At 40.3% G+C, this 23,762-nt stretch overlaps 2 protein-coding genes across 2 annotated transcripts; one reads left to right on the forward strand and one right to left on the reverse strand.

The window, feature by feature from the left end:
* Window positions 1-713: 713 nt before the first annotated feature.
* Window positions 714-12,647, forward strand: LOC135428828 (1-phosphatidylinositol 4,5-bisphosphate phosphodiesterase classes I and II-like; the record flags this gene model as incomplete). The annotated part of the gene is made up of 7 exons (XM_064682937.1): window positions 714-889; window positions 4,612-4,825; window positions 4,890-5,753; window positions 6,215-6,665; window positions 6,756-7,121; window positions 7,197-7,341; window positions 11,423-12,647. Coding segments are annotated over 7 exons (2,468 nt in total), but the record flags the coding sequence as incomplete, so codon positions are not given.
* A 2,565-nt stretch (window positions 12,648-15,212) lies between these two features.
* LOC135428827 (equilibrative nucleoside transporter 1-like) lies at window positions 15,213-19,016 on the reverse strand. The gene is made up of 5 exons (XM_064682936.1): window positions 18,478-19,016; window positions 17,355-17,655; window positions 16,814-17,287; window positions 15,745-16,027; window positions 15,213-15,688 (listed from the first exon to the last, which is right to left on the reverse strand). The coding sequence occupies exons 1-5, from the start codon at window positions 18,772-18,774 to the stop codon at window positions 15,577-15,579; spliced, it is 1,467 nt and encodes a 488-aa protein (XP_064539006.1). The 5' UTR covers window positions 18,775-19,016; the 3' UTR covers window positions 15,213-15,576.
* Window positions 19,017-23,762: the final 4,746 nt, after the last annotated feature.

Raw genomic sequence — 23,762 nt, forward strand, 5'->3', positions numbered from 1 at the left:
AATAAAACATTCCCTTAACTAAAATCTTAGCATCCAAACTAAATATATTTAATAATTGTTCTCCGTATAGAAAACTCGACAATTGAGTCTTTTTGCAAGTATTTATATTTAGGTATGCGCCCCGCTAGTAGATACACGACAATATGTCGCATTACATCGCCAACAGACCCTATTTTTAAAGATATCGGAACAAATCAGCTCAGCTTAACGAATGCTTTATGGCTTATAGCGAAAAAGTATCGCATGGAAGATACATGTACGATAGTGCCAATATATTAACAATGATGACTCGAAATAAATTGCTCAGATTAATTATAATCTTTTAGTTAATAGGAAAGTATATCGCCTGTAAGATTTATTTACGATAGTGCCAAAATATTGACGATAATCATAACGTCTGTCGCGTTCTTTAAATATATCGGTAAAAATAGTTGATTTAATGGTTAATAGCAATATTTGTTGTCTGGAAGATACCTATACGATAGCCACAACCTTTTATGCTTACAAGGACAATAGAAAAATACATTGAAATCCTTGGCAATTGTTATGTTTAAACTCCAACAATAACAACAGTATTTGCAGGCTCTAATATATGGGATATTTAAAATTGAATTGTAGAGTATCATCAAGTCGGGCATACTTAAAGCATGCATTTTTATTGCTTTCTGGTGTTGCATAATATATCTCGTATTTATTCAATACATTTTTTACAGTTGATGCGGCTGCCAAGGCGGCAACGGCAGCGGCAGCAGCTGCCAATGCTCAACAAGTGGCTGCCGCAGCGCAGGACGAGGGAGGAGCAGCAGCAGCAGCAGGACGCACAATGACAGGCGCCGCAAATGGCGACATTGTCAGCGGAGCTGGCGGAGGACATGGGCCGCCATTGCAAGTAAGTTTATATGTTTATAAGTGTGTGTGGGCGGGCGGGTGTGTGTGTGTGTAGGCGTGGTCATGGCATGCCTGTAATTGCATTTAATGGCAGCACACGCACACGTTCCTCTATTTGCAATGTTTGTTGCCTCTCGACTCCGCAGGACTCGGTTGATTTGTCCCACTGTTTGTTTGTCCCAACCCTTGACCCTGCCTCCTCCCACCGCCCGCCCTCTGCCCCCTGCTCCCCAACATCCCACGCCAGCCAAGGGTTTGCTGTGTGCGGAGGTATTTGGTTGTTGTTCTTGATGTTGATTGTCATCGTTGCTGTGTTTACGCTGTGAGTTTACATACGTCGTAATGACAACAACCACACACACACACACACACACACACACACACACACACATGTGCGAAAGCTGAATAAACGCATGAATTGTAGAGCTGTTTGATGGCCAGTGACAGTCAACGAACCGTAAACCAGAAAAAGAGTTTCCCTCACAATTCCTGACCCTGTTCAAGATGAGCATCACGTTGCCAGCAAAAAACTCTTTTCAAACGAGTGCATCAACTTGTTGGGATTAAACTTTTATTGTTGATACAACATTTCTAAAAGAGCTTATCTCTTTGAAAAAATATATTTCTTTATGTAAAGGGCCATTTATTGGGTCTCAGCAGTTTTATGTGCCTGTATGTTAATTGGGTAACAAATTTTTTTTCGGATTAGCTTAGGACGTCTCTCAACACTTGAATTAATTTATATTTACTTTCTTATTTGTTCGTCTCATAGCTTGATACTTCATCAACATTTTATCGGAACAATCTTCCAAAATTATATTTAATTCTATAGATTCAACATGAATTCAATTTTTTCAAGCTTCTCTGTAAAATGTTTATCGACTTTTTACGACGACTCGCAGACTCAGACTCTGTCTGTACTAATCACATTATCTGTTTTTCTGAAAACTATTCGTTTCGAGTAGATAAATCGCTGTGGACTTCACAAGCTACATTAGTTGTTTTATCTGGTTACAACCATTTACTAATTTTCCTGTTAAAGTTAACAAGCAATTTAATAGGTTGTTGAAATTAGATTCAGATTTCCTACTTCTAACTAATCTGTTTTTCAAGTTAAAGCTTGCAGTTTATTTAAGTGCCAATAAAATATCAGTATAAAAGTAAATTGTACAGAAAAAGAAAACCTCTTTAATTCTGGTAATTTTAAATTTAAATAAAAAGGAGCTGCTAGCTTGTAAGGCATTGTACAAATGGCACGGCCAAGCAATGTTTACCAGCTGCCAGAACTGTTTGAGAATTACAAAGAAATTCAAGAAAGTAGCAGTAGCCTATCTGGACCATAAAAAATGTGCTTAAACAGGTTGAGAATTGGAATATAATAAGCTTGCCTACAGCTTTGCATTCACTCTTTATTTGATTTATATTTATATATTATATAAGCGAGCTGCCAACTTAAAGTACTATCCAAATATGGTACATATAGCAACGCCTAGCTAGGTTGACAGCAAAATAAGCAGCAACTTTAACATTAGCTTGACAAGACCTCAACCTCAAAATGTTCTTTAAAAATTAAACCCTAGCCTGAAGCTGTTGTCTATTACTCCTCGCAACTCGGGCAATATTCCCATTATTTCCAATAGGTTCAATTATTTATGTTTGTCCTTTCTGTTACTCTCGCGATAAACCCAAGACAATATGCCATCCGCTTTGTAATGGACTTCATATCCTTGCTGATTGCTTGGTTTAATGGCTCTGTGGCCCTCATGAGCTTTATGCATATTAATTTAATTGCACCGTTTGCTATTGGGGCGCACATCATTATTCATGATTTTGCGTGGGGGCGTGGGTGTTGTGGCCAGGCCACATTGTCGACCGGGCAACCCTGGCAACCGACCGCCAGTCAACAAGTTTGGGGACCACAATTTTGCAAATTTAAGCTAATGGCAGCGGATGTCAGCTCTTCCGGCCAAAAGCCCAAAACCGGCCAAGCACACACACACACACACACATATACCTCAGCACAGTTTGGGCAGCATTGTGCGCGTTGCATTTTGGGCTCATTAGCCGCACGAGTTGTGGTCGGAGGGCGGGGCGGGTGTGGGGCCAGTTGAGTTGTGTTAAGGGCAGCTGGTCACAGTTTGCTTTGAAAGCCAAATCGATTCAATACGATGCGAATCGAGACGGAAAATGTAAAATGCAAAAAGCTGAACAAACGAGCAGATAGCAGAGCGGGCGGGTGGTTCGCATATATAGATACTCTTGTGGCTCGGCTGTCGTTGTGAGCCTTGTGCAGTGCACAATACAATGTCGACTTGCATGCCCATTGTACGGAGTCCTGCTCCGGCCACTCATTCAGCTCCTTCCGCGGGAAACACAATCTGCGTCATTTTCTTGCCATTATGCGCTGCTCGCATTATCGACACACAACACATCGACTACGCTATCCGTCGCTCCATCGCTCCATTGGTCCATTGGTCCATTGGTCCATTGGTCCATTGGTCTATGGGTCCATTGGTTCATGGGTCCATCTGTCCGCCTGTTTGGCTGTCGGATCTGTTGCAGCGATAACAACGCAACATTTTAAAAGCTTTCATATTGGCAGCTGCGCCGCGCAGCTTGAACCCCGCCCGTGACCTCCGCTTTGGAGAATGGCCATTTAATAATAAAAATTTACAACACGTCACATAATGTCTGACAATAATTTATGGCAACATATACATAGTATAACGATTACCCCCTACTCAATTATTTACATTTAATTGCAGTTTTTTTTATCTTTTTTATGAAAATGAAACTTTTAAGCCGTCCAATATGTCATTTTGTTGTTGTAGTACTTATTTCGACTTTTTTATTAATTTATTTTAATTATTCAAATTAAAAACTTTTTTGATAAAAACAGAAAGTTTCATAAAGTTTCAATTAAATTAATTTCATTCGGTATTTGCATAATTTGTGTATGCTAAAAAGTCGATGAGCTAATTCGAACTTTCAACAAACTTTTATTTTATTTCATCAATTTTTAAATTTAAAAACTATATCTAGATATATATAACCAGAAAATTTCAAAAAGCTAATTAAAGTAATATTTTTTCAAGTTTTGTATTTATTTTCAAATAAGTTTGTCCAAATCTATTTAATTAATTTAAATTTAATTTAACTAATTAATTTTTAAAAACTTTAAAATCTCTTGAAAATGCATAAAGTATTATTTTTTCATTGATATAAGCCCGAATCACAGTAAATAAATCAATACAAACTTATTAGTACAAAAAAAAACATATATTTGTATATTCGAAATGTAACGATTACTCCTTACAAGTCTAGAGAATTTTTTGAAATACTCAAAATACTTTGTTAACATTCTATAAATTGATAGATATTTCTTGAAAATCTAGGAATATTGAAAATAGTTGAAAGAAAGGTTGGAGCCTGGAATTCCCATACATTTTTGTACCATGAAACGAGCACTTAACCTAACCAGTTGCCCAAAAGACAGCCCCACCATATTTATTTAGAAAATAGGCCACTTAGAAAATAGAATCGACATCTAAGCCAAGCCTATCCGATCCAGAAGAAGTTGCTTCATTGTTTTATCCAAATAGATAAATTCCTTTTCCCATCCATTTCGCAGACATGATGAAATTGTTTCTTGTTCGTAAATCAGTTCTAGTTAATGCATATTATTTAAAGACCAGATCTAAAGAGCTCTATTTTATTTGACAGCAAATACGCCAGAGCTCGAAGGATAGTACCGGCTCCTCGGACTCGGACAGCTCCAGCGACGATGAATCCCTGCCCAATGCACCACCCAGTCTGCCCAGCGGCAATGAGCCGCCGCCGGAGAAGGCACAAAAGGAAACGGAGGCGGGCGCCGAGATCTCAGCGCTGGTCAACTACGTGCAGCCCATACACTTCAGCTCCTTTGAGAATGCGGAGAGTAAGTGCCAAGGACCCCCTAGCCCACCCCTCATTGCTAATGTCTCCGACCTTCGACTCTGCAGAGAAGAATCGCTGCTACGAGATGTCCTCGTTCGATGAGAAGCAGGCGACAACTTTGCTCAAGGAGCGACCCATTGAGTTTGTCAACTACAACAAGCATCAGCTGTCCCGGGTTTATCCGGCGGGCACACGTTTCGACAGCTCCAATTTTATGCCGCAACTGTTTTGGAATGCTGGCTGCCAGCTGGTGGCGCTGAACTTCCAGACCCTAGACCTGGCCATGCAACTGAATCTGGGCATCTTCGAGTACAACGCACGCTCGGGATATCTGCTGAAGCCGGAGTTTATGCGACGCTCGGATCGGCGACTCGATCCATTCGCCGAGAGCACCGTGGATGGCATCATTGCCGGCACCGTTTCGATCACCGTGCTCTCGGGCCAGTTCCTGACCGACAAGCGGGTCAACACTTTTGTCGAGGTGGATATGTACGGCCTGCCGGCGGACACGGTGCGCAAGAAGTTCCGCACCAAGACGGTGCGCGACAACGGCATGAATCCCGTCTACGAAGAAGATCCGTTCGTGTTCAAGAAGGTGGTGCTGCCGGAACTGGCCAGCATACGCATTGCGGCCTACGAGGAGGGCGGCAAGCTAATTGGCCATCGGGTGCTGCCCGTAATCGGTCTCTGTCCGGGCTATCGTCATGTCAATCTGCGCTCCGAGGTGGGCCAGCCCATTGCGCTGGCCTCGCTCTTTCTGTGCGTTGTCGTCAAGGACTATGTGCCCGACGATCTCTCCAATTTCGCCGAAGCACTGGCCAATCCCATCAAATACCAGAGTGAGCTGGAGAAGCGCGACATACAGCTCTCAGTGCTCACTGATGAAACGGACGCTCTGGCCAATGCCGACGAGGATCTGTCCAAGTCATGTAAGTGGTTGTAGTTGGGCCCAACTAGTTGGCTGAAGGACCCTTCTCCAAGGATATCGGTAGCATTCGAGTTGTGTTTTAATTTAATTTCTTTTCTTTCTACTTTTCTTTTGTATGTCATAAAACTTTCGGTTAAACTTTTGGATTTTGGATTTGGTTATACGCACACGCACCCACCAACAACCCCAACAAACAAAATACACCACCAACACCAACTCCTCAAAACACCACCACACAAAACGGTTGACGGACACACAAACTGCACCCCAAAACCCCCGCTACTCCACCGACCCACCAACCCGTTCCCTTTACTCGTTCGAACTCGCTCTCTCTTTCTCTCTCTCTCTCTCTCTCTCTCTCTTCCTTCTATCTCTCTCTCTCGCCTCGCCTCGCCTCGCTCTCTCTCTCTCTCGCTCTCTGCTCGATTGTCTCTGATCCTTCAGTCGTTTTCGTCCAAGTAGGTGGCCAAAAGAAGGAGCTGCGCCCGGTGGAATCGCTAGCCACCTCGCCGAAGCATCGGGCGAGCATTTCGATAATTGCCGCCACAAGCGTGGAGCTGCCGACGGATCGCAGCGATGGAGCACGCAACGATGACAGCGTCTCCATTATGGCATCGGGCATACAGCATCAGCACTCGCTGGACCAGTCGGTCAGCACGTCGATTAGGCAGGTGGAGTCGTCGCAGTTCGATGTGGACCCTTTGCTGGCCGAGCCGCTGGACAAGATACTCGAGCACAAGTCGGTGCGTGAGAAGCGGCTCGAGATGGAGAAGAAGCTCGAGTCGCTGCGCAAGAAGCACGACAAGGAGAAGCTCAAGATCGCTGGCCAGAAGCTCAGCCCCCTCGATGGAGGCAAGAAGCCGAAGTTCACCATAACCAACAAGCTAGTGAAGCGCCTGAGCAACAGGAGCCTGTAAGTGTCCGGCGGGCGACTGTGCTTTTCGGGGATGTGGTCACTGCCAGATGACGCCATTGAAATTAGTAATTGTCTCTCTCCCTACAGCGAGCCGGGCGTCGAGGTGCCGGCCTGCCCCCTCGACCTGGGCGACAGCAGCGAGGAGAGCGCCGGCGCCGGCGAACTCGGCGACGAGGCCGCCTCCAGCAGCCTGGATGGCACCCAGGAGTCACGTCTGCGCTACGCCTGCCGCGAGTACACCACACAGTATCGGGAGCTGCAGGAGAAGTACCACGAGGCCATCTACACCGCCGCCGAGAAGGTGCTCAAGAACTCGCAGACCAGTCAAATGAAACAGCTGAAGGCCTCCCTGGACAAGGTCACCGGCGAGGTGATGCATCAGCTGCAGGAGGCGCGCCGCAACGAGGTCAAGAATCTCGCCACAGTGCACAGAGATCGCGACGAGCTGGTCAGGTAACTCGAAAAGACTCTCTCCCCAAAAAGTTCCTACTTATTGTTATATATACTCCCTTTCTCGCTCTTACAAAGAATGAAGCGCGAAGTGGCCAGCTCCGTCGTGGAGCGCGGCGTGGCGGAACGCGTGCGCCTTAAGCAGACCTTCGAAAAACGCACGGATGAACTGCAGAAGCAGCACGATGCGGTGCGCAATGCCCTCGCCGAGCATCGCTCCAAGGTGGGTGACGATCCTTTGTAAACCCTTGCAGATAAACCTGCCTCAGGAAACATCCTGAAGCTGCCGAGCCCTTGATTTCTTTTTAGTTCGATCATTCCTATGTCAGCTATATAATATAGGGGTCAAATCCCATGAAACTGTTCCACATATATAAGAAGCGTGGTAAAACTTTTAAAGTTCATGATTGGTCAAGATATCTTAAGAAACCGAAAAGTTGTTCATACAATAACTTAGTTTTCGGTTTATCATTCCTATATAACAACTAGATGATATAGTCGATCGATCCAGTCGATTCCGGCATAGTTTATGTTATTAGCTCTCTTATCTTTTTATATAAAACTGACTGATTGGTGATCAACGCACTAAATTTTCACTGTAGCTACCTTATGTGATGAAGGTGCACGTTAAGAAAGGGAAATATCGCGAAAAACTGTTGTGTGAATGTTTTTGCTTACCCTCCGATCGGCTTCAAACTCATTTTCAAAGATCTTTGCGAGCAGACCGGGGTATACCAATTTGGCATTTAAATCTGGGAACATTATTTTTGGTCCAAATTCATGTGAAAAGAGTACCCTCAAATATCCTATATAGACATAGGACAAAATTTCCCACCCCTATAACTCGGTCAAAACTCAACCGATTTTCATAAGGTTTGGCTTTTTATTCACGGGTTGGCCTCGAGATCAATTTGGCATTTAAATCTGGGAACATTATTTTTGGTCCAAATTCATGTGAAAAGGGTACCCCCAAATATCCTATATATGTAGACATAGACCAAAATTTCCCACCCCCATAACTCGGTCAAAACTCAACCGATTTTTATGAGGTTTGGCGTTCTATTCACGGTTTGGCCTCTAGTTCAATTTGGCATTTGAATCTGGGAACATTATTTTTGGTCCAAATTCATGTGAAAAGGGTACCCTCAAATATCTTATGTAGACACAGATCAAAATTACCCAACTCCATAACTCGGTCAAATCTCATCCGATTTTTACGAGGCTTGGCACTTTCTATTTAAGTTATACGTTCCTCGGTCACGGCCTGGGTATACGCGCTGGTACATATATATATGTGTATGTATGTGTGTTGCATATTTATGTGTATGTATGTGTGATGCATATATATGTGTATGTATGAGTGATGCATATAGATGTGTATGTATGCAATGTGAACGTTAGAGTTCGAATTAGTGTTCACCCAAAGCCCTAATCAACAAACTCGCAATGCTCGCATCTTGTGATTCTCAATTTTACATTCTGTATTTTACAGCTTTACAATTTGACAATTAATATAAATTAGCAATAAAAAAGTAAAGATTCTAAACAAATCTTATAAAAGTGAGCTAAAATGGAACAAGGTTTATAATAATACAAGTATTTTGTACGAAGGCATATAAGTATTATATATGTGTGTGTGCTTGTGTGTATGTGTATGTATGTGTGTGTGTTTGGGGGTGTGTGTGATAGTGCTTGCATACATGTATGTATGTATGTATTTCTGTATATATGTACGCATGCAAGCTTACTTGTCTCTGTGCTGCAAATTTAAATAAAACGAATTTCTGCCAGGTGCTGTCCTCCTCGATTCTCAAGAATTCAAGTAGGCTCTGCAGTTTTTCTTGCTTAGCTAGTAGTGTATTTTTGTTTGTGATTTTTCTGCTGTTTTCATTGTTTGTTTTTTTTGTTGTTGTTTTTCTGTTGTTTTTTTTGTTGTTTTTTTTGTTGTTTTTTTATACCCTTGCAGAGGGTATTATAATTTTGTCGTGAAATGTGTAACGCATAGAAGGAGACATCTCCGACCCCATAAAGTATATATATTCTTGATCAGTATCAACAGCCGAGTTGATATAGCCATGTCCGTCTGTCCGTCTGTCCGTCTGTCCGTCTGTCCGTCTGTCTGTTTCTATGCGAACTAGTCTCTCAGTTTTAAAGCTATCTTTATGAAACTTTGCAGAATTCCCTCTTTCTGTTGCACGCAGCTCATATGTCAAAACCAGCTGGATCGGACCACTATATCATATAGCTGCCATAGGAACGATCGGTCGAAAAGTAGGTTCTTGTATGAAAAACATTTTTGTTTATAAAGTTATCTTGACTAAACTTTGTATTTATTAGTTTTACTACGCTCCCCATATATATGCAAAATCCTATTAAGATCGGGCAACTATATCATATAGCTGCCATAGGAACGATCGGTCGAAAATTAAGTTTTTGTATGGAACATTTTTATGTTTTTCAAGATATCTTGACCAAACTCGGTATTTATTAGTTTTACTAGGCTCCCCATATATATGCAAAATCCTATTAAGATCGGACCACTATATCATATAGCTGCCATAGGAAAGATCGGTCGAAAATTAAGTTTTTGTATAGAAAATTTTTATGTGTTTCAAGATATCTTAACCAAACTCGGTATTTATTAGTTTTACTACGGTCCCCATATATATGCAAAATTCTATTAAGATCGGACAACTATATCATATAGCTGCCATAGGAACGATCAGTCGAAAATTATGCTGTTGTATGGAATTTTTTTGTTTTTCAAGATATCTTGACCAAACTCGGCATTTATTAGTTTTACTATGCTCCCTCCACTTATGCAAAATCTTATTCACATCGGGCAACTATATCATATAGCTGCCATAGGAACGATCGGTCGAAAATTAAGTTGTTGTATGGAAACCTGTTTTGTTTTTCAAGATATCTTAACCATACTCGGCATTAACTATTTTCCCTGTGCTTCTTAGATACGGGCAAAGCACTATGAGCATTTTGAAAAGGTTGGGTCTGCAAGGGTATTAAATCTTCGGTGTGCCGAAGATAGCACTTCTTTCTCGTTTTGTTTTGTTTTGTTGTTTTTTGTGGTTGGTATATATACGTGTGTGCGTATACATGTATGTATGTATGTATGTATGTATGTATGTATGTATGTATGTATGTATGTATGTATGTATGTATGTATGTATGTATGTATGTATGTATGTATGTATGTATGTATGTATGTATGTATGTATGTATGTATGTATGTATGTATGTATGTATGTATGTATGTATGTATGTATGTATGTATGTATGTATGTATGTATGTATGTATGTATGTATGTATGTATGTATGTATGTATGTATGTATGTATGTATGTATGTATGTATGTATGTATGTATGTATGTATGTATGTATGTATGTATGTATGTATGTATGTATGTATGTATGTATGTATGTATGTATGTATGTATGTATGTATGTATGTATGTATGTATGTATGTATGTATGTATGTCTGTATGTATGTATGTATGTATGTATGTATGTATGTATGTATGTATGTATGTATGTATGTATGTATGTATGTATGTATGTATGTATGTATGTATGTATGTATGTATGTATGTATGTATGTATGTATGTATGTATGTATGTATGTATGTATATATGTATATATGTATGTATGTATGTATGTATGTATGTATGTATGTATGTATGTATGTATGTTTGTTTGTATGTATGTATGTATGTATGTATGTATGTATGTATGTATGTATGTATGTATGTATGTATATATGTATGTATGTATGTATGTATATATGAATGTATATATGAATGTATGTACATGTGTGTGTGTGTCTATGTGTGCGTGTGTGTGTGTATGTATGTATGTATGTATGTATGTACGCACGTGTGTATGTATGCATGGTCTCTTACAGTAAACGCAGGCCAAGCTATCTTTCCTCTGCAATCATCCAATTTTCACGAGGTTTGGCTTTTTTTCATGGTTTGGGCTCTAGATAATTTAGCATCTAATTCTGGCAACATTATTTTCCAATAAAATTCAAGTAAAAATGGTACCCTCAAATATCCTTTATAGACATAGATCAACATTTACCACCCCCATAGAATCAATAATAGTTTACTTCCTCTCATGTGTCTCCCGAAATTAAAAAAACGCATATTTAAAGGTTTTGGTTTTACACACATTTGGATGCCATAAATATCCCTGAATATTTCATAGAGATCGGATTGATTATTGTTCATGATCTAAGATAACATTTATTTATTGTTCAAAATATCTTGCACATCTTTTGGCAGGCTCGTCAAATACTCGACAAGGACGCGGAATCTCGCAGCTGTGTCTCCAATAACGGCTTCCTGGTGCTCTTCCATGGACCGCACCATCATGGCTGCTCGGCGGGAACAGCTGTTACCAGCGGCTCCGCCCCACTCTCTGGCAATAATCTCACACTCAACTTGAACGCTGGTGCAGTGGGCAGCGGGGGGGCTGGCCTGGCCATATCGCCAGCCAAGTCGCACAATAGCATTACGGCGGAGATGAAGACGTAAAATGGGACAGGATCGAAAGATAGCACGTGTTATTATTCAGTTTTCAGTATTCGCGGCAGTTGTGTTAGGGAAAGAAAAGCAAAAAAACAAAAACAACAAGAAGTCTTCGTAGCGATTAGTCTTATAGATCTAAATAACTATAACTGTAACTGTAATTATAACTGTAACTGTAACTGTAACTACGCGAAAAAGGGAAACGCGTTTTCTAACTGAACAAACTAGCTGTAGTACTCGCGGGCATATATGTATGTACATATGCCCATCTATTTGAATAGCACATGAACTATATGTCTATGTGTATGTAACTGTATGTTAACTGTAATAGTCGGTGTATTTATTGTGTATGTGAATGACTCATATGTTTATCTATAGATGATATGCTTACAATAATTCTATTCTATCTCTAGACCGAACCATACGGTTTCTTCCTATTCGAACTACGCTGAAACTCTGAGTGTCTAAACCTTTAAGCATAAACTATATAATTTATTTAACAAAAACAAAACCGTAGATGAAAAACAAATTTAGAAACAGATAGAAATTTATAACCTCACTTAACATTGAGGTTATGTGACGCAGTCAGAGAGAGAGAGAGAGAGTGTGAGAGTCTCTCTCTCTCTCTCGTCTGACCCGACGTCATGTGCTCCATTTCTACTATTTAATGTGGTTGTGTGTATTACTTTTTATATCAAATTTACTTTACATTAATTATTTATATACAATATATATATATGCATATATTTAATTTGTTGAATGCTCTCGCACAAGAATGTGAAAAGAATCTCGCGCATTGTAGAACATAGTGAAGAAGAAGCACAAGGCTATGCCAACATTTTAGTCAATTTTCCTTTGGTTGGCTTCTTTTTTTTCTAGGCATTATACAACTATTTATTTATGCTTGTTTTAGTCACTAAACTTACGATTTTTTTAATTTAATATCTACTCAAGGTTCTAATAAATATTCGCTGTCGAACTGCTTTTTATTTTAAGAGTCTTTTTTTTTTGTTATGTTCTCTTTAGATTTTTGGGCACAATCTCCAACCTGACACACATGCACACACGCGCACACACACACACGCACACAGTCACACAGACGACGCACAGCCTACAACACCAAATACCAAAATGGCGTCCGCACAGTTTGAGCAGCACTGCGCCAAACTGTGCACGCTTTTAGCGACAATCAAAAAAAAAACCAAAACAAAAACAACAAAAACAAAAGAAAATGAAATATTAATGAAAACAATATAAGAAAAACTTTTAAGTGTTGATCAACGATCGATCTTGTGTTGTTACCGGACTTGATATGATTTTTAGGTAAACCCAAGCTGCCTTTTAACGAAATCCAAAATTTCAGCACTACGAATCGTACGTGCAGCCCACAAAACTCTTTACCGAATATATGTATGCATACATGTAATGAGAAGAAATCAAAACCAAACAAAAAAAATTAACGATTAAAAGAGATGAAAATCTTAAAGTTGAAAGAACATTTCACTGGACGGCAAAACCACCTTAGATGTTGTAATTTCCTATGCTAAAATACTTTCCAAAGCTACTCGAGTAGACAATTTGATGAAACCCAAGACCCCGCCCCCTTTCCGCCCAAATTGATGTTGTAATTCGTGTATGTATGTATGTATCTATGTATGTAGCATATAACACTTGTAAGCCCCCAAAAAAGAATTCTACAAATAGCGACAAGCAATACTCCAGTTCCCCCAAACCCGAAATCCGTGAATACTAGGTGAATACAATATATAAGTATGTGTGTATTTGTTTATTCTTTTAGCATAATAGTCATGTCTATGTGTCTATGTGTCTATGTGTCTATATTGGTGTCTAAGATAAAAATCCATTCGTTCTGCGCACGTTACGTGTGTTTCCACGAAACTGCGTGGAACTGAAAGATTGGCTACGGAACATTCTATATGTGTATGTTATATGTGTGTTACAATATAATTGGCCAACACAGATTCAAATCGTAGAACTCCAACTGGACTCGAGTTGGACATTATAAACTAAAAATTAATCAACTAAAATAGTTTTTGGTGTTGTACGTACATAATGTCCATAAGCATTAATTACTCTGTATCTGTGTGTTGTTGTCGTTGTTGTTGTTGTTGTTCTTGTTGTTCTTGTTTTTGATGTTGTTGTTAAAGTTAATGTTGCAGTTGCAGCGCGCTTTTTCGAAAGATTTTCATTTGCTTTTCACGCTCAAAAAAAAAAAAACTGCATGCGCCCGCATTTTCCGTTCAAGCCAGGCTTTAATCCACATTTGTTGTTGTGCGTTTCGTAAAATTAAGTTAGTAGAAAAACCAAATTGAATAAACATAATTATATACGAAAATGGAAAACAAAAAGCAAAAAAGGTGTTAAACACCACAAAGCAAAGAGAAGAAAATCAAGAAATTTAGGCCGCAAAAAATAAATAAGAAGTAAAATGTTATTATTGAATATGGTTGGAAAATTCCCCCAGCGCAACAAACGAATTTGTTGTTGCACAAGTATTAAACACATAAATACACAAAAAGATAACTTAGCTAATTAAATGTTTAGACCAGATCGTAGCGTATTAAAGAGCGCGTCTCCCATATTGTTAACACCTGGAAACACTTACAGTTTTAAAACCGATCTCTAAATGTCAAGCAGAATTTAATAATGTTAAAATGCATATTACAATTTACAATTATGCACTAAAATACATTCAAGTTAATGAAAATAGCATTTAAATGCGAACTTAAATTATTGAAACGCCCTGTGCCTGTGTGAGTGCATTACAGTTTGATGTGCATTGGTTAGCCTGGCAGTCAATTGCTGCCAAGGAATGATGAACAAAATGGCGGCAACTCACTTTACTCATTGAGAGAGCGCTCAAGCAAAAGAGAGCGCGCTCAAACATAACTCATAACGTTTTTGAGTCTCTTTAAGTTTGTGAATTAACTTTATTTTAGTCTAATCTGCGAGCTTGTGAGCGCAAGTTCAGCTCTACGCTCAAAGACATTGAGTAATAAAGAGAGTTGGATTTTGCGTTTGCGGACCATCCCGATCTACCTCTCATGATTTTCAAAGCGGTAAAAAAAGCTCGGAGCAAGCCTTAAGCTCTGTCTCTTTATTACTCAATGGCTCAAAGACAAGGCGTAAATGCAAAAAGTGCAGTTAGCCGTTGGTGAGAGCAGTGAGAACGAGCAACGCGTTGCCAACTAGCTTATCAATGTTCAGTTGGCAGCGCGACGGCAGTTAAATTTTGAATTTAATATGCCATTTTGCGGAATGAACACAGGGCGAAATTAAATTTACAAACATAAATACGAATAACAAATAAAACAGCGTAATTTCAATAACTAAATGTGCTGTCTAATGCTGTCAATGTCAATACAATACATACACATATTAACAGTGGAGTTCATTAGTTAAAAGACAACATAAAAAATATACAAGAAATGCATACTAAAAACTAAACCTAAATTTAAAAACAAATTAATCCACATTGTTGTCGTGATCTGCAGAAACCAAAATAAACGTTAAACATACAGAATTACCTTAAAAAGAAGAACTAACTTTATTTTTGATTCAATTGCTTGCTCTTTTCATTTTCTTTAAATATATGTATATACATAGAAAATGTGGCCATAAATCATAAACACGTCATAAAAAAAAAACCGATTGTAAAATGTTAACACATATAACTTCGTTTTGATATGTCTAAGGTCTTACAGACATTGGCTAATTTTGGAGCATTACATTTCAGAATATCACACGGACACAAATTGGGACGTTGGTTATATGTAAAAAATATAGATATATATATAATTAGCTATCGATAGTTAAAAAAATATAGACAAAGATTTCTAAGGCACCATACGGGAGGATACGGGCGGATAGGGGCGGCCAGAAGGCGGTCACAACATTTGCACAAATGCCAAGCTCAGCAACGAGCCGACGGCCATGCCCACGCTCAGGGAGGCGGCCATTATGGAGGCGGCCAGTTCCTTCTCATGCTGATCGACGCTTCTGCAAGGATATTGTCAATATTAACGTGTGACAAAAGGGGTTCTTAAATACGTCACCTTGGCGCCATGATGAGCAGTATGTTGGTCAGATAGCCGTTGGAGAGCGCAAAGGCTATGATCATGGCCATGAAGGTGAGGTCGTGCTGCACCAGCGTGGGCAGGAAGTGGTGCTCGCTGCTGTTCGAGCAGAGAAAGCAGGGCACAAACAGCACACGCACCACGGTCCAGAGCAGCGTCGTCTGCTCGTTCCTGGGACTCTCCAGCCAGCCGGCAATCAGGCGCCCAACGTAATCGCCGCAATTGAAGAACAAATAATTCACAACGGGCAGGTAGTAAACATCTGAAAGTGGGTAAGCTATTAGTAAGATGTACAAATATATAGCTAACAACTGATAATCTACAGTTTTGTCCGGGTCAGGTTTAAGCTTAAAATTTTCACTCATTTTTCAATCTACTTTCCGCGCCTAGTTGTGAATTTCTTAAGATTAATCGAATTGAATTGATCGATTCATTTTAATATTCCACTCCGGGTTTGTATTTTCCAATTAATAGATCATTAAATAAGTTATTTTTAAGCTGATCGTATAACAATGACAAACTATTTAAACACACTTTCGCCCATTTCCACTCGTGTAAGTGGATTTGAAGAACTTTTTAAATGGAAGTAGGCCCGCTTTTTGCGAAAATTTTATTGTTAATCAGTCCATTTTTAGACTAGAAGAGTTTCTAATGAATTTTCCCAAATATCTTTAAAAATAAACTTCCACTTATTTCCCGACTGTGTGGGTGGATGTTCCACATTGTGATTATTCATTAAATTTGCTTGTAGGATGATATCGGATATTATTTAGAATTGAATCTAGATAAATATTTTCTAGCCAAGAGCGATGTGTACCAAAATGTTTTGATAACATCCATCTATGATTTATCACATAGATCTTTAAAAATGTGTGATGAAGTTATTCTAATACAAGTTGTCTTATCAAAGACGACAAAGGCTAAACTTTTCCAGTCTTGCAGCTGGACTTTGAAACTAGCGATTTCTTGAGTCAGTCTTCAGTCGGTCACGTAGTCAGCATATAACTATTTTCCATATAACTATTTAGATAACAAGTAGGGCTCATACCACTCCACTCGGTGTGACTGGCGGAATGCTCCGATTGCATAAGCACCGTCACCGACGGATAAACGGAGAGCGTTGTCGCATACAGCAGGGCGAGGCAGACGGCCTGAATGTAGATTTTGCCCAACACTTGCTTGAGCATCGGCTCGAGGGGCACGCCCGACTCGTCGTTGCGGCTATGCGCGGGCAGGGCGCTAATCACTTTGAACTTATCGCCGCCCTCCAGATAATACTTAAAGTACGCCTGGCGCGCCATCACAGAGTAGCAGACGATGCAGAAGAAGATCAGCAGGGCGCCCATGATGAAGAACACAAAGGCGGTGGCTGAGGGGCCCGCATCGAAGGCGAGCACCAAAATGAACGCCAGGGCAGTGAGTATGCCGCCCAGCGCCTGGCCACTGACCACAGCTGTCATATACTCCGAGGGAAAGAGGCCAGCGACGCCGTACAGGGCGCCCGACATGGTCGCCGAGCTAACTGGAAGGAGTACGCACATATACATATATATTAATAGGCAGGCAGGCATCCCAGAGTGTCTACCCACTGTTCAGTATGACCACAATGATGAGCGTGATAAGAAAGAACTGCTCCTGCCACCGATCCGTGTCGACCTCAACGAAGCCCGTGGTGATGCCAAAGAGCACGAGTATCGTGCACAGCGTGCCCAGCATCTTGGCACGCAGCGACACATAATGTCCATAGACGGCGTTCAGCAGGAGGAACGTGGTGCCCGAAATGGTCGCGGTCAGGGCCAGGTCACAGGTGAAGCTCTTCTGGAGCGGCGTCAGCTCCTCCTCGGGATGTGTATCATTGAACGTTGTGTTGCGGAATTTGTATTTCCAATACTGCGAAAATAAATGCAGTTTAGTGAGTGACCGACTGGTTGATACCCTGTATGAATAGTTCTTTAATACGGTTGCTTTCACAAATCTTTTTCTCCCAAGTTTCCCATCATGAAAAGAAGAAGAAGGGGGTATACAAGAGTGTATACAATTAATATATATTCGTTTTCTATGTAGCTTAATTATCTGTGCGAAGTCTATATCTTTTCTTATCTTGGGGATATTCTCCAGAAATATCGATCGATGAAAATCGATATTTATCGATTTGGAACAGCGTTCACTCGATCACTCGTACTGGGATCACTCGATAACTGGGTTCATTCGCCTCTAAAATTAATGCTAATTAGCTAAATAATTTTAATTTATATGATGCGAACATATATTTGTATTTCGAGTCTTTGAATAGTATGCAAATAACAGTATAAATATTCTCATTCTAATAGTTTTGCTTATCGAACGAACTCTGCCTTTTTTTCTATACAACCCCCCGTTACCGTTAATTGTAATGAGTACAGGGTGCAACAAGTCCAAAGCAGGCAAACAACGATTGATCGTTGGGTGGGAGAGGGGCGCTAGGCGTGGGGGGCGCGCTGACTCAACCAAAATAGCGTAAACAAAGAGAAACTAAAGACGATAATAATAACAATAACAACAACAACAACGAGAACGAGAACAACCATTAAAAAGCTCAATGCCATAACGGAGATAAGACAACGTCTTAGACAGCGACGCAAATGTTGCGCTTGTAAATCGAACATAATGCGGGCTCAAGGGAGGGGCAATTTGGATGACAGGGACCTGCTCTTCCTCTCGTGGGCTACTTACATCTTCGGCGGTGACGAAAAAGTTCCAGGGCGTCATGGTGCCAATGCCGAGCAGGTAGAAGACGCAATAGGTTAACGCGGCGCCTGCACTGGGCGCATTCGTCAGCTGCACCACCTCGTCCCGCTCCCGTTCCCGTACGAGCAGGCAGCGTTCGTCATCGTCGACGTCGTACTGTGGCGAAAAGGCGGGCACAAAGCCAATGCCAGCGGGCGCGATGTGCTCGCTGCCCAGCATCTGTTCGTCCTGCTGCTGCTGATCCTCAGCCAGCAGCCGCTGCTGATCTCCGTCGCGTTGCATTTTGTGTTGCTCTTCGCACCCACAGACACAGCTGTTATCGCTTCCCGTTCTTAATATTTACTACTTCATCAGCAGTCGTGTCTCACTCAATATGTAAATAAAATATGTTTATAAGTAGGTGCATGTGTTTCAAATTTCACGCTTTCAAATGATTTTCGCTGAGTCGCACTTTTCCTCTTGCTGTCCTCTTCGCTCCCGTCTGTTGTTGTTGCACTGTCCGACGCATAAACAATAATAAATAACGTCCGAGTATAAAAAGAATATCGTAGGTTTTGTTCTGCTAAGAGTTGCATTTTCTCTTTAGTATTTTTAGTATTTTCATCGTTTGTCGCGCACAGCCACACTGTGTTAGGTAAGGTATGCAGCACATGTGCACAAGAGGCATTCCTTCTTTTTACGTGATTTTAATTATTATTAAATAATTTGAACTAATATTAAGAATGTTTACAATTAAAATATTAATATTTGTGTGCAACACATAATTGCGGTTTCCCCGATTTCTGGTCACATATCTATTATAACTTTTATTTAACAATTTGAGCAAAAAATATATAGCTTTAATATGTTAATAAATGTTTAGCTTTTATTGAATAAGAAGCACGTTATACGTTTTACAGATTTACCAAAATTAATTAGTTAATATTTTCTGTACGTTTGTTATCTATCCAGCCTTATAGTAATTTTTTTCAATATATATTTAAGTAAAAATATTAATGAAAGTCGGCGCAAACAATAACAAGCTTTAAGCAACAATATCTTTTAATATCATTACGACATGCCGCCGCAGATTAACTGCATGCAGTGTATTACTGGGTCGACTTGCTGTCGTGCGCAACACAATCGTGTGTTTTGCTTTGGCTCTGAGAGTTTTTGTTTTGCTTGTGCCTCTCAGTTCGTTCAAAACGTGCAAACGAGACGGACGTTACTTTTTCGTGTCGATTTATTGTCGCCAACGCGTCGCCGTCGCTCGGAGTCGGAGCCCCACAGCCAGCAAACATTTGCTACAGATTAAAAGAGCTACACAAATAACGAACTGAAAAACAATAATTGAGTGTTATTTGCTTAGTTAATTGAAAATGCAATAAGCAAAAATAAATTAAGTAGAAAATAAAACTAAACGAAGAAAGAAGTGAACAGAAAAACAAAAAACGGACGCAGCTTCCTTTCGGGAAAGGAAGTGTGTGTGTGTGTCTGTTGTGTGTGTTTTTGTTTGTTGTTATTGTGTTTGTAGCTGTTGTTTCGTATTAGGCAAGCAGCAAAACGTGATATGCAAACAACAATAACAACAACAACAAGACGGTTTCGCGTGTGTGCCTGACACAGCAACAAGAACAACAACAACACCAAAAACAGCAGCAGCAGCCGCCGAGACAATCGAAAATTGCGCGCCAAAAAGCAGAAGCGAAACAAAAGGATTTATAAAACATACACACACTAAAATACCAATACAGACGCAAGCAGCTGAGAGCATTCGATACAACAACAACAACAGCAGCAGCAGCAACAACAACAACAACACAGAGCAACGAAATCAAAACAGAAGCTGGCAAAGACGCAGTCTACAAAAATTCCAGTTTCATCTGACGACCGCTTAACTCACCACTGCACGAAAAGGACGCCCAGAAGGCGACGACACTTGAAGCATTTGGCTGTGTGGTGAGTTTCTTTTTGTTTTTTGTTTTTTTTGCTCGTTTTCTTTTTTGTTTTTTTTTTAAGTGCAATGTTTGATTTCGTTTTGAATGTCGGCGCAAACATTTGACGAAAGTGCAAAAGTCAAGGCTCCGCCGTGCCGATTATGTGACCTTTGCCAAGCATCGAGTGTGCACAGTCCTTGACAAGCCTGTCACTGGCTCTGTCTTCTCCCCCCCATCCCCCCTGTCCCTTGCAACGCACAGTGGTCACGTTTGTGCTAAAAAGTGAAGCAACTCCTTTCGATCTTTATCTTTATTGCTTAAAGTGGTTTTCAAATGCGCGCAGCTAATGCAAACGAAGAAGAAGAGGAAGAACATGAGAAACACAATGCTGATTAATGTTCTGTAACGAAATCGCATGCATATGGATGACATATCCGCAACCCCAAGCAAATGAGTTACGTCAGGTAAAAGAAATTATCAGATAAGAGATTTATTTTTTTTTTTTGTTAAGCCTTTGTTCTCTAAGCTGCTGAATCGAATGGGGTTTGTAATTGAAACTTAACGAAGGGAGAGAGAGAGGGAGAGGCCTATGTGCTTCTCTTGGAGATTTACAAAATCTGCTTAGCTTAATTGCATTTGAAATTAAGTGATTACTGATGAGTTGCATGCGAAAAAAATTTCCTTTTACGATAAGATAAGGCAAGGTCATCAAAATAATACAAAAGTCACTTTATTTTTTCGTTTACTCAAAAATATTTCAAGTTTGTTACTTTATTTAATTAAATCAAAAAACAACAAAATATGTTTTAAATTGAGTAAATTGGTAGATTTATTTATCTGTTTTGTCCATTATTTATCGCAGTCCCGAAGAGCAGAGTAGACAGTTCTTAAAAATAGGGTGGATATAGATATATAGGCATAAGTTTCACGTGATGATTTATTACAAGCTTCAATAACGTATACTTCAGATATTACAATGATAATCATCCATATTAAGTAAAAAATTAAAGATTTGATGAAATACATTTCATAAAGAATCTCTTGCAATATTCGGGGATGAATTGAAAATTGTCACAAATGACCTTTGTGACCTCTAGTTGACTATATATAATCCAAAAAGACTTGACAGATTTTGCATAATAAGAAAAATAATACATGAATAATAAAATATGTGCACCGCAAATGATTTCATTTCAAATAATGTTTTAAAATAAATCCAAGCCATTTCGATGTACACCTTATCATGTACATGCCAGGCACAATATAAAAACCTTTACATTTATGACTCCAACTCTTTCCACTCTAATAATGTAACTGATAAGAGAACAGAAACACGCAGAAAAAATAAGCCTAACCAATAAAAAAAAACAAATTGGCCAAGCAATTATCATTTGGTGGCGATCTAACGACATTTCAGTTCACTGTGCCTTGGCCTGTGGCTCTTCATCTTCTGCTGTTGCTGCGTCCTGTGTCTGAGTGCATGTGTGTGCGTCTGTGTGTGTTGGGTGCGCCTGTGTTTGTGTGCCGGTAATCAAACGTCTAGACGGGGAGATGTTGTTGCAGCTTCTTTCGGTTCGCTCGAACCCCGCTTATCACCCGCCCCCCACTCCTCCCAAAACACGCACACAGTCACATTCAAACAGACATAACGCAACATGCTTGCACATAATCCCTTTTTATTGCGCTCTCGCCATGGAGGAGTCAAAAGACAAACAACCAAAAACCAAGTACACAGTAAAAGAGCGATAGAAAGAGAGGGAGCGAGAGAGAGCGAGTTTGAGTCCTGAAACCCGTTCTGTTCTGAGTGTGAATAATGGGCGTGGGAAACTCCACTCAACTGGCGTCGCCGTCGCAGTCGCCGCGCTCAATCATGATGAAAACAGCGCTCGTAAATTACAAAACCATGGTTTTATTTGTCAAAATTTGAAACTTATTTGAACAGGCGCCGAGCAAAGGGCAGCAAGTCGACAAACGGCAATCGGCCAGTTTCCCCAGTTCTCCAGTTACCAGGCGAGTTGTTAATTTTGTTATTTCGTATTTGCCTTTTACTGTTGTTTGTTTGTGTTGTTGTTGTTTTGGCTCTTTTTGCTTCGTGCTTGTGATTAGCATGCTAACCGCGCGCTCATTTCTTCGTGTACAGACATATGTATGTGTGTGCGTGTTTGTGCATGTGAGAGAGAGCCCTTTCGAAATCAGTCGGAGACGCACTGGAACGCACTCATATCAATATGAATTTTTGTCAATGAAATTCTAATTGGAATATATAATCGTATCAGAATTTATTTAGTGTTGTAAACCGTTGCTATGATTGATGGAGTGTGCGCCGGGCGCAATCAACCCCAAACGTTGTGTAACATGTCCGTTTGATCTGCTGTTTGATTGAGTGCGCCCGCACATTCCGATCATCAATTTAATTGGGCATTACACGAAAATTATGTGCTTGTATTTGTACGTACTTTCCTTGACTGCTTCCGTCAATTTGTTTATCAGCCTTTGTAGCATAATACACTGGTTTATTGTGCAGATTCGCATTGTTATTTTTTAATCTTTGAACAGTTGTTGCGAGCACTTCTAAAGCGCAATTGCCTTAAATGACGCATATGAGCTCGAGCTTAAGCTCCCGTTGTGCTTTTTCCGCTGCCAAAATGAGCAGTGTGTAGCAACAATAAGTAAATGAGCTAATTCGACGCCATTCCCACTCCCAATTGCGGTACACGCTCGACTCTCAACCCGCTGGAAATGGTATTGGAATGGGAATTGGATTTGCGAAAAAAGCGCCATGGCAAGGCCGCGACGGCCACTCAAAACAATGGGCACCAAAAGAATGAGAATGGGAATGAGCGCGAGCTCAATGAATGAATGAAGTACATAAAGCGAGTACCGTATGCAGCATGAGTTACTTTTCGGGTGCGTGGTGTGTGTGTGTGTATGTGTATGTGTATGTGTGTGCGCGCGTTTTATTATATATAATTTTGTTGTTGTTTTTTAAAAGATGTCGATTAGCCGCATATGGGAATTTGTGAATGTGCCGTTGCCTTAAATGGTCATATTTTGATGTGTTATTTCAATTGCGTTTTGATTAGCCAGTTTTGAGCCTTGTGTGCTCTCTCTTTCTCTCTCTCACTCACTCTCAATCTAACCTCTGCAGTTGACCAAATGTGGCTGAGCAGCGGCTTGAGATTGCGATTCCGGCTTATGCAATTCATTATGGCCACAATTTGCCGCAGCTACAACAAAATGCAATTGAATCGTCGTTTGGTAATGAATGCCACACGGCAAGCCCCTTCTACCACCCCTCTCAACATGCCTAAGTTACTCAAAAACGAAAAAAATAAATAAAAGTGAAAACTTGTT

The sequence above is a fragment of the Drosophila montana genome, unplaced genomic scaffold (assembly GCF_035044405.1).
Source record: "Drosophila montana isolate Dmon_TW-CO22-7 unplaced genomic scaffold, ASM3504440v1 contig_2578_1, whole genome shotgun sequence".
NCBI lineage: Eukaryota > Metazoa > Arthropoda > Insecta > Diptera > Drosophilidae > Drosophila > Drosophila montana.

Excerpts from the sequence above, each read along its gene's own strand:
- LOC135428827 (XM_064682936.1), bottom strand. The coding sequence starts at position 18,774 with ATGCAACGCGACGGAGATCAGCAGCGGCTGCTGGCTGAGGATCAGCAG. Across the intron at positions 17,656-18,477 it reads TTTTCGTCACCGCCGAAGAT|TATTGGAAATACAAATTCCG; the intron begins GTAAGTAGCCCA and ends TTATTTTCGCAG. Across the intron at positions 16,028-16,813 it reads CAGTCACACCGAGTGGAGTG|ATGTTTACTACCTGCCCGTT; the intron begins GTATGAGCCCTA and ends ACCCACTTTCAG.